The 16,826-nt window shown below is 47.0% G+C and overlaps 2 protein-coding genes across 2 annotated transcripts; both read right to left on the bottom strand.

Annotated features, from left to right (window-relative positions):
- Positions 1–3,504: 3,504 nt before the first annotated feature.
- Positions 3,505–7,262, bottom strand: LOC116991850 (zona pellucida sperm-binding protein 3-like). Its single transcript, XM_033050827.1, has 8 exons — positions 6,885–7,262; positions 5,375–5,490; positions 5,165–5,268; positions 4,905–5,082; positions 4,696–4,828; positions 4,527–4,615; positions 4,331–4,452; positions 3,505–3,530 (listed from the first exon to the last, which is right to left on the bottom strand). The coding sequence occupies exons 1-8, from the start codon at positions 7,260–7,262 to the stop codon at positions 3,505–3,507; spliced, it is 1,146 nt and encodes a 381-aa protein (XP_032906718.1).
- Positions 7,263–8,330: 1,068 nt separating this feature from the next.
- LOC116991849 (zona pellucida sperm-binding protein 3-like) lies at positions 8,331–13,149 on the bottom strand. Its single transcript, XM_033050826.1, has 9 exons — positions 12,784–13,149; positions 10,032–10,147; positions 9,847–9,950; positions 9,309–9,486; positions 9,110–9,239; positions 8,940–9,028; positions 8,738–8,856; positions 8,530–8,664; positions 8,331–8,455 (listed from the first exon to the last, which is right to left on the bottom strand). Exons 1-9 carry the CDS (start codon positions 13,147–13,149, stop codon positions 8,331–8,333), a joined length of 1,362 nt encoding a protein of 453 aa, XP_032906717.1.
- Positions 13,150–16,826: the final 3,677 nt, after the last annotated feature.

The following is a 16,826-nucleotide window of genomic DNA, read 5'->3' as shown; positions in this document are numbered from 1 at the left end:
CCTTGTGGTATTATCCATATTGCAGCTCATGGTCCTGTATTTCCATCTAGTGGACACACACACACACTGGATGTCACAATTACTGACTAAGTTCCTGTTCCAGGATATACACAAAAATGCTGGAGAAACTCAGCGGGTGCAGCAGCATCTGTGGAGCGAAGGAAATAGGCAACGTTTCTGGCCGAAACCCTTCTTCAGAAGTGATTGCTGGGGTTGCAGTCTGTCCCGGAAAATCCAATTGGACTCCAGTTCCTCCGAAATTGGAGGATAAAGAACAATAAGTTCCATCAGAGTTCTGGTCAAATCTTTTCTCACTCAACCATTATAAACAGAACGTGTCGGTAGGAACTGCAGATGCTGGTTTACACTGACGATAGACACAAAATGCTGGAGTAACTCAGCAGGACAGGCAGCATCTCTGGAGAGAAGGAATGGGTGACGTTTCGGGTAGAGACCCATCTTCAGATGCAAACTCCACATAGACAGCATCGGGCTTGAACCAGAGTTGCAAGAGCCATCTCTCATTAGAAACAGAATTACTCTTCAAATTAATTTAGAAAGGGTTGACAAATTTACCTCTCATCTATAATGATTTCATAATTACGGTATTTATGAATACTCAATACTTAACAATACTCAAACTTTTTTGTTGTTAAACCATGAAGTAGTTATGTGACTGATTTTCAAGTAATATTATTTTACACAAATGGTCAATAGCACCATCTAGTGGAGCCTGTTGTATTTCAGCTTCCATATTCTATTTACTTTCACAGAGAATACTGATCAAATCTCTCAGGGATTGAGACTTGCAAGGTGAAGACTTGCAACATTGCCAAAAGCACAAAGGTACAATCCCATTCCCACCTCCCTCCCCCCAATTTTCTCTGTAACCTTCTCCCATGAAAATCCACCCCCATCCCCTAAATTCTAGCAATCACCTGCACTCGAAGCACAATGTCCAATGGACAACTAACCTTATCATCCACCTTAGTGAGGTGGGAGGAAATTGGAGTCTGCAATTTAGGGTGGCACAGTGGTAGAGTTGCTGCTTTACAGCGCCAGGGACCCGGGTTTGATCCTGACTACGGGTGCTGTCTGTACGGAGTTTGCACATTTTCCATGTGACCTGCATGGGTTTTCTGAGATCTTCAGTTCCCTCCACACTCCATAGAAGTACAGGTTTGTAGGTTAACTGGCTTGGTATACATGTAAAATTGTCCCTGGTGTGTAGGATAGTGTTAATGTGCAGGGATTGCTTAGGGTTGCAGTCTGTCCTGGAAAATCTAATTGGACTCCAGTTCCTCCGAAATTGGAGGATAAAGAACAATAAGTCTTGGCAGAGTTCTGGTCAAAACTTTTCCCACTCAACCATTAGAAACAGAATGTTTAGGTAGGAACTGCAGATGCTGGTTTACACTGAAGAGACACAGAATGCTGGAGCAACTCATGTGGGAATATACACAACCTTTATTATTTTGTTTACAGCATTCTATTTTACATATTCTGGGGTGCTTCTACACGTAAGAATTCCATTGTTCGATCTGGGATATATGACATTAAAACACTCTTGATTTGACTATTTTCTAAATGGGAGAAGGGTCAGAAATGGGAGATGTAAAGGGGCTTGGATGTTTTGGTGCAGGATTCCTAAAAAGCTACTTTGCAAGTCAAATCGGTAGTAAGAAAGGCAAATGCAACGCCAGCATTTATTTCCCGAGGGCAAGAATATTAAAAAACTGGGATGTAACGCTGAGGCTTTAAGGCACTGGGCAGACCACATTTGGAGCATTGTGAACAGTTTTGTGCCCCATATCAGGGGAAGGATGAGCTGGTGTCGGAGAGGGCCCAGGGGAAGTTTAAGAGAATGATTGGGTAAACATATGATGAATGTTTGACGGCATTGGATCTGTATTACTGGAGTTTAGAAGGATCTTTTGAAACTTACCAAATAGTGAAAAGTGCGGAGAGAGTGGATCTTTCCACGAGTGGGAGAGGCTAGGACTAGAGGCCCTACAAAAGGATGTACCTTTAGAAAGGATATGAATAATTCCTTTAGTCAGAGGGTGATACATCTGCAGAATTCATTAGCATAGAAGGCTGTGGAGGTCAAATCATATTTTCCCAATGGAGATCGACATTTTAATTAAAAAGGGTGTCAGGGTTATGTGGGGAAGTCAGGAGAATGGGATTGAAGGGGAAAAGATAGACTATCCACGATTGAATGGCAGAGTGGACTTGATGGGCCAAATTCTCCTCCTATAACTTATGGATGTCCAGTTCAGTTTATTTTCACTTTTACGGAGGTACAGCAAAAATCCTTTGTTGCATGCCATCCAATTAATGGAAAGAGTATACATGTCTGAAGTACGTTTCGGTCAGAAACATTGCCCATTTCCTTCGCTCCATAGATGCTGCCTCACCCGCTGAGTTTCTCCAGCATTTTTATCTACTTCCCATGTATAGTATGAATGGATAGCACGCAAAGCTTTCCCCATCTCAGTACAAGTGCCAACAAACCAATTCTCAACTGTATGCACCAACACCTTGTCGAGGATGTTTTATTGTCATATATCCCAGATAGAATAATGACACATTTACTTTCTGCAGCACAGAACATGTAAACACGTACAAGCGACTCGCACAGCAATTCCTACTTTACCAAAGAAAGGCCTTTTGATGCTCGAGAATATCACCCCACACCATGTTTCTATCGTTCTAGTGGAGTTGGCACACCAGATGGAACTGACTGGACAGGTGTACTGCTATAGTTTAGGTTAAAGATACAGGTGGAAACAGGCCCTTCGGCCCACCGAACCCGCACCTACCAGCGATCCCCGCACATTGCCCTCCGCACACTAGGGACAATTACACAGTTATACCAAATCAATTAACCTACAAACATGTGCGACTTGAGAGAGAGGAAGCTGAAGATGTTTTCTTCGAAAACCCACGCAGGTCACGGGGAGAACGTACAAAACCCGTACAGACAGCACCCGTGGTCAGGATCGAACCCACGTCTCCACCGTTGGATCACCCCCAAAATAAGATCTTCCCAATGAAACAAAATACAAGGAATGCAGTTATTTCACTTTATTATACAATCGAAATCTATTTGAACAGATTTTGCTTGCGTCTTCTGTACAGGAACATGACAGTCAGAGTAGCGGAGGCCAGAAGGACAGCTGTCAGGGATAGCGTTACAGTGAGGATGGTTTCAGGTAATCCACCTTCAATGGAAAGACAAAAAAAAAAAACTCTAGTGAATGGATGGGCGTTGAGGCCTGGGGATGGGTTAGGTGTTGAAAAGTTACAACTCACCCAATCTAGAGGTCTTCGGCCCACGCTGCTCAAACTCATTCAATGGGAGAGTTAAGGAAGACACTTGGGTATCCAGAATGACCAGCGGTCCCAGCAAAGCGACACCTTCCCACATCAGTCCAGTATCATTCTCTGTTTCAGGGGGAAGAAAAGCGAAGGCAAATAACTAGCTAATAGGGACGGGGACTACTGCGAGTGTGGAGACTGGGAACCTGACAGTCAAACCGCAAGACATGGAAGGCAGTAGTGACACCCAAGTTTTAGGACCTTCATTATGTTATAACGTGCACTCATCATTGTAACAAAAATATGGACCTACTGTCAGTTAGACTTGTGGATGAATAAAACGCTGGAGTAACTCAGCGGGGTAGGCAGCGTCGCTGGAGAGAAGGAATAGGTGACGTTCCCTTCTTCAGAGGATCATCATTTTATGCTGTTCTCCCAAACAAATTTCTACCAGTTATTCAAGTTGTGTAATAGTCAACCCCGAATATACAAGTAGCACAAAATTCAAACGGTGCCGATCAGCGTTGGCTTGTCGCCCATCAATTTTAACATATCGCCCGTAGAGAAAAATGCTGGAGAAACTCAGCGGGTGAGGCAGCATCTATGGAGCGAAGGAAACGGGCAACGTTTCGGGCCGAAACCCTTCTTCAGACCGTCCCCTGTCCCACTTAGGAAACCTGAACGAAAACCTCTGGAGACCTCTGGCGCCCCACCCAAGGTTTCCATGCGGTTCCCGGAGGTTTTTGTCAGTCTCCCTACCTGCAACCTCCGGCAACCACCTGCAACCTCCGGGAACCGCACGGAAACCTTGGACGGGGCGCAAAGTCTCCAGAGGTTTCCGTTCAGGTTTCCTAAGTGGGACAGGGGCACATTGTGTAATCGCCCGTTACTTGGGACACCAACTCCGCGTGGCCTATCCATTTTGCTCTCCCACTCAGCTATAATCAAAGCGTTCTGGTTAGGTGTAAGGATACATCCCCGTTTAAACCTCCAAGCAATGTCTTACCCGTTAACGCCTCAATGTCTCTCCGGAATCTGGGAGCAACCAGATCCTGCGTTGTAACAGTACAGTTGCCCTTCCGACAACAGGCGCAGACATCGTCGCTAGATTCTTCCAGCGAGGTCCAGCTAAAATGGAAATCGCAAGTCAGCCGGGGCCACAGACATCGCACCTGAAGGCAACGTGATGGGAGATAACTTACATGGAATGTATCTTCTGGAAAGTGCAGGCTTTGCTCCGGGAATCGCTGCGTTCCACCGTGGTGACTTTCAACAGACAAGTGATGAAAATCTGAGAGACACATTGAAGGAGTTAGTATCCACCAGTGACCATTTTGCAGAACTGTGGAGCAAAGTTTGGCTTCCACCTACCAAGGAACGGTCATCGCCAAAGAAGCGGAAGGCGTCCAGGTCAAACCGGAGCTTATCCGGCTCGCGTTCACGTTCACCTCCTGGTAACGTGAAGGTGGAAAAGGAGTCCTCGGCTGCGCTGTCTAAGAGGCAACTGGACAAAGAATGGCGTAAAACAGTGAATAGGTTGAGACTCTTATAATAGCTGGGAGAATCGATAGGCTCCTTACCCATTGTAGTCTATGATGTTGTAACTCGGGATGGAGTCCCTGTCCGGGCTCAATGTGGCCACACAGCGGTCAATGTAAAGTTTCAGGGGCATGTGGTTAGTCATTGAAACTGAAGCTTCGATGTGGATGAGCTCACCGAGGTAGTAGGTGGCTGAGGTGCGCTCTGTCAGCCAGTCATCTACAGGACAAGACAACATGGGTTTGAGGCGTTGCATTAACACTAACCTGTTCTTGAATCAGCCCCCTCGTTCAGCACATACCATTCATTAGACGCAGGAAGAATGACAGATGCCCCTCTGCAGACTTGGTGGAGCTGAACGGGATCCAGGTGGGTTTGATCGGGTCACTGCTCACGTTACCTTTCCTGCAAGGAAAGATGGTGGCATCGGAAACATTGTCACACACACACACACACACACACACACACACTTATTCAGGGACACACGGACACAAGAGCACGCACTAGCTACCTGAAATAATGGCACTGAATGGGGACAACTGCTCCATTGGTTCGTACAATGGTCGCTCCATGAGACTTCGGGGTGTAGTTCAGGTAGGTGGCGTAGACGAGAAAATCTCCAACCACCTGAAAGAGACCAGGTTAGGTGCCAATGAAGATCAAACTCAGCGTTCAATTATAACGTTATTTCTTAATGGAGGTTGAGTTATTCAAAATACGATTGACGGACGCTAACGAGGATGTTGGCCGCCAAGTACATGCATGTGTCAGGGGTTATGGGGAGAATGCAGGAGAATGGGGTTAGGAGGGAGAGATAGATCAGCCATGATTGAATGGCGTAGAAGACTTGATGGGCCGAATGGCCCCATTCTACTGCTATTCCTCACGAACTTGTGTCAATGAATTGATCCAGGCTGAAAATTGAATACATTTTGCCATTTTGAAGGTCACTTAGGGGATAAAAAGGCCAATCGCCTGGAGTGAGGAAGAAAATTGAGATTCTTCTGCAGTTTAGAAGTGATTGGTATTTCCAATATATTAGGTTAAAATAACCACATCCACGCACATTTTTGACCTGTTGGGTGAACGAGGGCCAGCATGCTTCCTTGGTGCTATTCACAACGCCACCTAATTAACGTGATAATGTCATTTATTTCTGTTATTGGACTGGTTGTCGAAGATTTTTTTTTATTTTGTTAAGGGCGGCACAGTGGCGTAGCGGCGGAGTGTCGCCTTACAGCGCCAGAGGCCCGGGTTCCGTGGTGCTGTCTGAAAGGAGTTTGCGCGTTCATCCCGTGACCATGTGGGTTTTCTCCGCTTTCCTCCCGCACTTCAAAGGCGTGCACGTTTGTAGATTAATAGGCTTCGTGTGAGGGGATAGAAGGGATCGGAGTCATCGTGGACTGGGTGGGCTGATGGGCCGTTCCCACGTTGTATCTCCAAGACTCAAAAACTAAAACTAACTTCCCGACTGGCAAGGTAGTACTTTATGAAGGGAAGAGCGACTTAAGGGACAAAACGTATACAGATACACGCGAGCCATTCAACACATAACCTCAGAAAAACCGGGCATGTGTCTCAACATGAATGGGCGGCACGATGGTGCAGCGGTAGAGCTGGTGCCTTACTTAGGAAACCTGAACGGAAACCCCTGGAGACTTTGCGCTCCACCCAAGGTTTCCGTGCGGTTGCCGGAGGTTGCAGGTAGTGGAAGCAGGTCGGGAGACTGACAAAAACCTCCGGGAACCGCACGGAAACCTTGGGTGGGGCACAAAGTCTCCAGAAGCTTCCGTTCAGGTTTCCTAAGTTCTCCCCCTGACCGCGTGCGTTCCGCCCACACTCCAAAGACGTTCAGGTTTGTGGGTCAATTGTCTTGGGTAAGTGGCAACATTGTCCCTAGTGTATGTGGGTTAGTGGCTGGGGCGAGCTCAATTGGCGTGGACTCTGTAGGCCACGTTGTATCTCTAAACTAACAGTACAAAGAAACATGAACACCCCACCAGTGTAAAGAATCGTATTACCTGCAGTTTAGTCCCGCATTCGTGGAGTCCATAATTAAACAAAGCGGTCTGGTTTTGAGGAGAGTCGTCTGTTGGCCGGCACCCTCCCGGCCCCAGTGTTAGGTCCGCAACGTTAACCAGGTGCTTCGTTCCAAATAAATCCATACGCACCAAGACCAGCAGATTGCGCTCCCCACACTGCGCCACCACTGTACGCAAAGGAGACACACTAGGCACCACCTGCAATACCGCAGCCGATGCCAATGGTTCAACTGTAGATTTCACCTTCCTCCATGGAAATGGCTGCCCTTCAAATTGACGCCACACATCCGCAGCACCAACTACCCCAAGTAGCAGCAACAGCAATAAACTCAGACCCTTCATCTCAAAGACCACCATGACGCAAAACAACACAAACGTGCCCTCGGTCTCCTAATCACGAGTTTTTAAATACAAGGCCGTCAACTAGCTGGCCATAACATGCCAATTGAGTCAATTGAACAGCACGGATTTCCACGTTTCTCCATCCAATCAAACAGCGGATGCAATTATTGTAGCGAGAGGCTCATTTAATTGGGGCCAATAGGAGTGATACTATATTTCTCGCGTCAGCAGATGAAGATGGCTATCTGTAGGACCCACGTGGAAATGTTAATTGGTAATTAATCTATAGCAATAACACGGCTTTACCTAATAACGAATGGACGGCACAGCTGATAGAGTAGCACCAATGACCCATGTTCGACCCTGAACTCCGGTGCTGTCCTTGTGGAGTTTGCACGTTCTCCCTCCGCCCGCGTAGGTTCCCGTAGGATGCTGGCATTTCATGTTCATACGTTGTAGAAACAAAATTAGGCCATTCGGTCCAACAAGACTACCCCGCCATTGAATCATGAGTGATCTATCCTTCCCCCTCAACCCCATTCTCCTGCCTTCTCCACACAACCCATAACCCCTGACACCCGTGCTAATCAAGAACTTCTCCACCTCAAAAAAATATCAATTGACTTGTCTGTGGCAATGAATTCAACAGATTCATCACCCTCTGACTAAAGGAATTCCTTCTCATCTCCCTTCTAAAGGCACGACCTTTTATTTTGAGGTTATGGCCTCTGGCAGTAGACGCTCCCACTAGTGGAAATACAGATATCCAGCAGAAAACTGACCGCCCAACTGAGGCCAATCTAGAGATCCGCATCTGCAAAATATCGCCTTTATCAGTCTGAAGAAGGGTTTCGGCCCGAAACGTCGCCTATTTCCTTCGCTCCATAGATGCTGCTGCACCCGCTGAGTTTCTCCAGCAATTTTGTGTACCATCGCCTTTAGAATAACTTGCTTAGGCACTTCCCGTACAATAGCAAATTGAAACCCCAGGCATTCTCCCCGCGTCCCCAGATAGAGGTGGCCGTGTGTACTAGCAATGAAGGGAGGGGGAAAAACCCAGAATATGGCAGTTGGATTTTATTGCTAAATTGAAGTTGACAGAGTTTGCTTGTTTTTCCTGAACAGGAACAGGATGATCAGAACAGCAGAGACTAGAGAGGCAGTCGTCACTATCAGAGCCACGGCGAGCATCACCTCCGACTCCAGACCTAACAACACAAATTAAGAGTCAGTGCAGGAATTAGTGATGGGCATGAAGCAGAATCACAGATATCCAACTCACCCCCGCTCGATTTCCTCATTGCGCGCCCCTCAGTCTCATTCAGCGACTCTGTTGCCAGGCCGCTCACATCAGGGTCCAGAATGAGCAGGGGTCCCAGCGACGCCTCGCCCTCCCGTTTCACGCCAACATCATTCTCTGCAAGACCAAAGTTTCCCGTTACAGAGTAGACGGAGCAACCGCCCGCGTCGGCCGGGGATCATTGGCTTACCAGCCTCGGGTACAATGTCCCTCCGTCCTCCAGTAGCAAACAGAGCGCCCCTTGTGGCGCAGTCACCCACACGACAACATGCACAAACATCAGCGCTCGCTTCTTCTAATGGAGTCCAACTAAAGGGGGGAGAATCTGTTGGTGAACCCAACACCTGGGCCACAGACGGAGGGAGGGGGTTGGCGGATGATGAGCTACTTGCATCTTCTGCTCTTTGTGGAAAGTACACGCTTTGTTCATAGAATCACTTCGCTCAACTGCAGCAACCTTCAAGAGGCAGGTGATGAAAACCTGAGGTTGAACCATTTCAACAACAAGTCATATTTGCGACCCCGTTCAACATGCAGAACCAATTATTTCGCTTCCACCTACCAAGGAACGCTCGTCATCCCCAAAGAAGCGGAAAGCGTCCAGGTCAAACCGGAGCTTGTCCGGCTCGCGTTCAGCTCCTGGCAACGCGAAGGCAGAATAGGAGTGTTCGGCTGCGCTGTCTAAGAGGCAACTGGACAAAATAATGGTGTTAAATAGTGAACAGGTTGACATTTTACGTAGAAGCTATTAAGCTCCTTACCCATTGTAGTCAATTATGTCGTAACTCGGGATGGAGTCCTTGTCCGGGCTCAACGTGGCCACACAGCGGTCAATGTAAAGTTTCAGGGGCATGTGGTTAGTCATTGAAACTGAAGCTTCGATGTGGACGAGCTCACCGAGGTAGTAGGTGGCTGAGGTGCGCTCTGTTAGCCAGTCATCTACAGGACAAGACAAGGGTTAGAGGCAGCGTATTAACACTAACCCCTCTCCCACGGTACGAGTTCATTCCAAGACTTCTCCCGAGTTTGCCCCGATTCAAACTCGTAGATTTACGGTAATGACCACTCGTCGGTACTCGGGGCTCTCGTGGACATTTTTCATCATGTTGAAAAATCTTCACGAGTCTTCCCGTGCTAGCGAGTCTTCCGAGTACCTGCCGTTAGCACTAAGAGACGTCCCCGAGCTCCGACGAGTTTGATTTTTTTTTTTTAACTCGGGAGAGCTCTTGGAATGAACTCGTACCGTGGGACAGGTCCCTTGGCGGAGTCCTTGAGTCAGTCCCCTCGCTCCTCACATACCATTCATTAGACGCAGGGAGAATGACAGACGCCCCTCTCCTGACTTGGTGGAGCTGAACGGGATCCAGGTGGGTTGGATCGGGTCACTGCTCATGTTGCCTTTACTGGAAGTACAGTTAATGGCATCAAGCAGATTAGAGAAGGCGTCATGAATTAAAGACCAATACAAATCACACACTGATTACCTGAAATAACGGCACAGGATAGGAACAATTGCTCCATTAGTTCGCACTGTGATCGCCCCGCGAGCCTCGAGGGTGTAGTTCAGATGGGTTGTGTAAATAAGATAATCTCCGACCCTCTGTGAGATAAGCAAAGTTGGTTTCAGAGCAAGCCATCGTATTGAAGATGCAGCAATTTGGTGAAAGGACATCTACGCGCCGAACAGCATCGGTTGGGCGAGAGGGAAGTACTCACTCGTTCATGGAATGGTTGGTTGTTATAGGGGAGTGGGATCGCAGGTGGTATAGAAAGATATGGACTATAGATGGGTCAATATTCGGCCGAGGTGACACATTAAAGCACACTATCAGACTGACCGGGCAGATTTAGATTTCAGACAATACCTTGTTATACGGGCGATTATTGTAGGACTGAGTGTTAGAACTGGTGTGCATTTCAATACGTTAATGCACCTTTATGACACCACTGCACCAAGCCAGATCAATTTATATTAACGGAACAGCTTAGTGTGAAGATACATTTCAATAGGATTACAAGTTATCATGGAGACGATAACTTGTAATGGTTTCATTTTAATCTTTTTATTTGAATTTCACAGCAATTTGCACACATACAATGATAACAGACAGTGACACTCAAGGCATAATTGTGCAACAGTATGTAAGCAACCCTCAAAGCCCTTACCCTTGCCCACCTTCAACCCACCCGAATCAGGTCGGAACCAAACGGGGACAAACACTCACATGCGTACACATCCACACAAATATGGTAAGATAAACGAAACAAAAAGTACTAATAACATTTTTTTTTTTTTTTTAATTTTTAAAAAAGGGGTCACTAATAACAGTAAATAATTCCCCAGTCCCTGCCCTGATTGTTGAAATGGGAGAAATGCCCTTATGGTTAAGGCGCATTAAGCTAGGGTTACATTACTGGGCTAAACTTTGTGGGTGTAATGATACCTTCCCAGCAAGGTGTTTGTTGCAAGAGGTTGATGATGGTAACAAATATAACACATTTTTTGTCATTATAAATCAGTGGGCTAAGAAGCTGGGTTTGGAACAAGGGGGTATTATAGAGCATACAATATGGCTACCTGTGCCCTATTGGGTTCTTCCTGAACTGTTTATTGAGCTTGCTTTTCTTCAGGAAAAAGATAAGCGCGAGGTGACTCCAAGAATAGTGGAATATCTTAATTCAATCAGTGAGAGCACTTTGATTGTTTTTACAGATGGATCTAAAGATCCAGTTAGTGGGAGAGCTGGGTTTGGAGTGTATGTGGAGCAGCTTGGGTTGAAGATTGGCCGGCGCATTTCTGATGGAAGCTCTGTTCTCACGACTGAATTAATGGCAATTCAATGGGCTCTATGGTGGATTGAGGAAGCCAGTTTTAGTGAAGTCATTATCTGTTCTGATTCTGCAGCTGCTCTTGAAACTTTAAGAGTAGGGAAATCTAAAGCTCGTCCTGACATTCTAAATGAAATCATGAGTGTGTTTTCTAGAATTGGGTTTGCGTGTAACATCACTTTTTGCTGGGTTCCCGGGCATGCTGGGGTGAGGGGGAATGAGCAGGTGGACCTCATAGCAAAGGAGAGTTTAAGAAGAGAAATAGATATCCATGTATTATTGGGGAGAGTGGAACTGAGAGAAATAATTAAAGAGGGCTTAACAAAAGAATGGCAGAGAGGATGGGAAATGGAAGTCAGGGGTAGACACTACTTTTCTATACAATCTGAAGTTAGGAAAATATGTTTCTGTACATCTTTGTCCCGTAGGGACTCAGTTAAACTGTGTAGATTGAGGTTGGGACACTGTGGGTTAAATTACTATTTGTGCATTGTAGGGAAACATGTTTCTGGCTTGTGTGAATGTGGGAGTAATGAGACAGTTAAGCATGTTTTCCTAGAATGTAAAAAGTACAGGGTAGAAAGAGAAGTATTGTTTGTTAGACTGACAGGACTTGGAGTTGAGGCTTTTTCTGTTTCATCTTTGTTTGGACACAGTGAGAAACATCAACTGATATCCAGGGCTGTTCTTCAATTCCTGCAAGTTACAGGACTGTATGTAAGGATTTAGTTCAAACTTTGACCTGTGGAGGGCAGTAATACACTTAGCAGCGTCTACACTGCCGGAATCCTACAAGAAGAAGAAGCACAGTAAATAAGTAAATAATTAAATAAATAAGTGTGTGGGGGTGTGGGGGGGGGGGGGGGGGGTTAAGGGGAGAGCAGCTGCAGTAGAGCAGAACAATGGTGGCAATGGTTTATAGCTTTCTTAGTTGGCTTGTTCAAATAGGATCCACCTGTGGACTAGTTTAAACAGGTAAATAAAGCGAATAAGACGTCGTGCTATCGGGGGCGACAAAAGATAATGGGTGCAGGAGTAAGCCATTCGGCCCTTCGAGCCAGCACCGCCATTCAATGTGATCATGGCTGATCATCCCCAATCAGTACCCCGTTCTTGCCTTCTACCCCCCCCCCGACTCCGCTATTTTTAAAAGCCCTATCTAGCTCTCTCTCTCTCGAAAGCATCCAGAGAACCTGCCTCCACCGCCCTCTGAGGCAGAGAATTCCATAGACTCACCACTCTGTGAGAAAAAGTGTTTCCTCGTCTCCGTTCTAAATGATGGCACGTATTTTATATTTTATCTTCAATAAAATTAGCCAGTCGGATTTAATACACAATTTCCCCACACCAAATGTTAAATCGAAATTGTTTAAACAAATACTCAATATTAGTGCAAATAATCATCACCTGTAATTTGGTGCCACACTCATGCAGACCGTAGTTAAAGACAGCAGTCGAGTTCCATTGGTAAATCCCCGTTAGCCGGCAATTTGCTGTTCCCAATGTTAAATCCGCAGCTTGAACCAGATGCCGAGTTCCAAATAAATCCAAGTGAACCTCAACCAACAAGTTCTCTTCCCCACACTCCACCATCACAGACCGCAAGGGGGAAAGGCTTTGCACGCCAAGCGCTCGGAACTGTGATTCATCCTTGGGTTCCGCTGTCCTCCATGGAACGCGCTGCCCTCTGAACTGTTGCCAAGCATCAGAGCAACAAACGACTCCAATTAATGCAACCAGCAGCCCCAAACTCTGACTTTCAAACAAATACATTGTGCTGCCCAACACCAATACATCAACACAACTCCGCCATCACCTTTTATATCAGATTTGCCGACAGCTGACCAGAAACAAACACGTTTAGACAATTAATGAGCCTAAATGTCCACGTTTTCCACCGAGATACAGAGGTAATTCCCATTTCACAGGGCCAATGGTGCTCTATTTCGCTTTAAGGTCGAAGATGCCCCGTCACGAATGGGAGAGTTCATTTAAAGTTGTAGAGAAGTTGTGGGAGATGCGGGTGTATCTAAAAGTCCATAAGTTCTCGGAGTAGAATGAGACTCTTCGGCCCATCGTCTACTCCGTCATTCAAACCTGGCTGATCTATCTCTCCCTCTCAAGCTCTCCCTCCCAGCCCCCATTCTCCTGCCCACGCCCCATAACTCCTGATATCCTTACTAATCAAGAATTTGACAATCTCCAGCATTTTTGTGCACCTTCGATTTTCCAGCATCTGCAGTTCCTTCTTAAACAAGTTGATGTCAATGTTGGGAGAAGAACATGGGAGGTAGACAAAAATGCTGGAGAAACTCAGCGGGCGAGGCAGCATCTATGGAGCGAAGGAAATAGGCAACGTTTCGGGTCGAGACCCTTCTTCAGAAGAAAATTGGTTGAGTGACTGATTGTTGGCAGACATGCGGTGGGCCGAATAGCCTGTTTTGAAGTTGTATGATTCTATGACACAAATATATACCCCATCACTCAGAGTTCCAGACTACTCCTTTCTCCCATATTCTCATTCAACTGCATCGTCGTGGAGCTCGTCCTGACAGATCAGCTGTGATTAACACACCAGCACACCTCATTCAGACAGATTCTGCAATTCAGCCCCTCTTGATTTCTATCTTATTATACGTTGCATAGAAACATAGAAAATAGATGCAGGAGTAGGCCATTCGGCCCTTCGAGCCTGCACCGCCATTCAATATGATCATGGCAGATCATCCAACTCAGTATCCTGTACCTGTCTTCTCTCCATACCCCCTGATCCCTTTAGCCACAAGGGCCAAGTCTAACTCCCTTTTAAATCCAGCCAATGAACTGTCCTCAACTACCTTCTGTGGCAGAGAATTCCACAGATTCACCACTCTCTGTGTAAAAAATGATTTTCTCATCTCGGTCCTAAAAGACTTCCCTCTTATCCTTAAACTGTGACCCCTTGTTCAGGAATTCCCCAACATCAGGAATAATCTTCCTGCATCTAGCCTGTCCAACCCCTTAAGAATTTTGTAAGTTTCTATAAGATCCCCCCTCAATCTTCTAAATTCTAGCGATTACGAGCCGAGTCTGTGGGCGTCGTGACTTTCGGTGGGCGGCGCGACTTTCGTCAGCAGCGGCCTCTGCAGTCTGTCTGCGTTTTTATTATTTTATGTCTATGTTTTTAAGTAGTTTTTGTTATTTTTGTTGGGGTATGTGTGTGGGGGGGTGGGGGTGGTGTGGTGTGGGGGGGGGGGGGGTAACTTTTAAATCTCTCCCTGCACGGGAGACCGGACCTTTTCTTTGTCGGGTCTCCGTTGTCGTTGGGGCTGCAACGAGGAGCGGCCTCCAACAGGAAGACCGGGGGCTGTGGTGCCGACTACTCACCTCACCGTCGCGGAGCTGGCCGAGTCCAGAGCGGGTGGAGCTGTGGTGGACGCTGCTGCGGCCCGACCTCCGGAGTTTCGGTGGCTGCAACTGCGGGTTTGGCGGACGGCGGCACCGGGAGCCCGCGGGTCCCTGGAGGGAGACCGCTTTTCAGGGCTCCCGCAACGGCGACTTCTCCCGCCCGAGTTGCGGGGTTGAAGAGCACCTGGAGCGGGGCCTTACATCATCGCCCCGCGCGGCTTGGAATGGCCGCGGGACTCTGCGAGCGCACGCCGGGGGCTCTAACACCAAGAACCCGGTGTGCGACCTTGCATCACCCGGCGTGGCTTTAATGGCCGCGGGACAATCGCCATCGCCAGCCGGGGGCTTTGACTTTGACTCTGACATCGGGGGGGGAGAGTGCAGTGGAGAGATAAGTTTTTTTGGCCTTCCATCACAGCAATGTGATGGATGTTTTTGTAAATTATGTTGTGTCTTGGGTCTATTTGTTTGTAATGTATGGCTGCAGAAACGACATTTCGTTTGGACCTCAAGGGGTCCAAATGACAATAAATTGAATTGTATTGTATTGTATTGTATTGTATTGTATTGTATTGTATTGTAACTAGTGTGAAGTCCTTGCAACACCTCCCTACCCCCTCTCACTTCCCAGTGTCTTCCTACCCTACCCTGGCCAGCATCCATTTCTCCCACTACCTCCCAGCCACCCTACTCCTTTCCCTGCCTTCAAACACTCATCATCCACCCCTGAATGCCTCATTTCCATTCTGTCCTCTTCTTTCCCTCACATGTTTTCTACCACCTATATCCCCTTCACCTGCCTATTCTCTCCTTAACTGACACCATTTGTATTCTTAGCAACTCTAGTCTTTAACTAACTCCACCCATTTGCCAATCAAATCCCACTCATCTGCATCCACCGACCACTAGCTACGACTTGTTGTTTAAGAAGGAACTGCAGATGCTGGAAAATCAAAGGTACACAAAAATGCTGGAGAAACTCAGCGAGTGCAGCAGTATCTATGGAGCGAAGGAAATAGGCAACGTTTCGGGCCGAAACCCTTCTTCAGACTGAAGAAGTTGGCTGGTCGGTGCAGACTCGGTGGGCAGAAGGGCCTGTTTCCATATTGTATCTCCAAACCTTTGGATAACAGCATCTGCTGATCATTTCCAGTGTTTTCTGTTTTGAATTCTCCCTGAGGGCCTTTGCATAGTTGCACCTTGTGAACTAAGATCTAGACTTGTGACACATAACAGACCATTCTCATGTATTCCATCCTTTGCTAGCCTGAAGGTTTCGGGATCAGTTGCCGGGTCCGAGCAGGGATTACAACCTGTTAAACATCATTTCAGAGCTCATTTTGTTCAGTGGCTTCGCTCTCAACTGACTCTTTAGCTTTTAGACTTCAGAGATACAGCGCGGAAACAGACCCTCCGACCCACTGAGTCCGCACCGACCAGCGATCACCCCGTACACTAGCACTATCCTACACGTTAGGTACAATTTGCAATTGAAGCCTATTAACCTGCAAACCTCAACAGCTTTGGAGTGTGGGAGGAAAACAGGGTACCTGAAAAACACGTGTTTAAGAAGGAACTGCAGATGCTGGAAAATCGAAGGTAGACAAAAATGCTGGAGAAACTCAGCGGGTGCAGCAGCATCTATGGAGCGAAGGAAATAGGCAACGTTTCGGGACGCAACCTTTCTTCAGACTGATGGGGGGTGGCGGGGAGAAGAAAGGAGGAGGAGGAGCCCGAGGGCTGAGGAAGGGGAGGAGACAGCAAGGAAAACACCTGGAAAACACCCTCATGGTCACAGAGAGAATGTACAAACTCCGTAGAGACAGCAACCATAGTCAGGATCAAACCCGGGTCTCTGGCGCTGTAAAGTGCCATTTCTACCACTGTGCTGCCCTTAATTCTGTGAAGCTTGATGCAAATGTGATGCGCAGAGGTTATGGAACCGAGTCATGATCATCTCTCGCTGTGATAACATGCAAATCTCTGACGCTATCTATAATTTAAATCTGACAGAGCCACATCAAAACACTTGCTAAGCAACAATTAAAATGTTACTATCACCG

Source organism: Amblyraja radiata, chromosome 35 (assembly GCF_010909765.2).
Source record: "Amblyraja radiata isolate CabotCenter1 chromosome 35, sAmbRad1.1.pri, whole genome shotgun sequence".
NCBI classification, from domain to species: domain Eukaryota; kingdom Metazoa; phylum Chordata; class Chondrichthyes; order Rajiformes; family Rajidae; genus Amblyraja; species Amblyraja radiata.
The sequence above is the reverse complement of the archived record's forward strand: the minus strand, read 5'-3'. Positions and strand labels throughout refer to the sequence as shown.

Excerpts from the sequence above, each read along its gene's own strand:
- LOC116991850 (XM_033050827.1), bottom strand. The coding sequence starts at position 7,262 with ATGGTGGTCTTTGAGATGAAGGGTCTGAGTTTATTGCTGTTGCTGCTA. Across the intron at positions 5,491-6,884 it reads AATGCGGGACTAAACTGCAG|GTGGTTGGAGATTTTCTCGT; the intron begins GTAATACGATTC and ends GGTCTCTTTCAG. Across the intron at positions 4,616-4,695 it reads TTGGCGATGACCGTTCCTTG|ATTTTCATCACTTGTCTGTT; the intron begins GTAGGTGGAAGC and ends TGTGTCTCTCAG.
- LOC116991849 (XM_033050826.1), bottom strand. The coding sequence starts at position 13,149 with ATGTATTTGTTTGAAAGTCAGAGTTTGGGGCTGCTGGTTGCATTAATT. Across the intron at positions 10,148-12,783 it reads AGTGTGGCACCAAATTACAG|AGGGTCGGAGATTATCTTAT; the intron begins GTGATGATTATT and ends CTTATCTCACAG. Across the intron at positions 9,029-9,109 it reads GGGATGACGAGCGTTCCTTG|GTTTTCATCACCTGCCTCTT; the intron begins GTAGGTGGAAGC and ends GTTCAACCTCAG.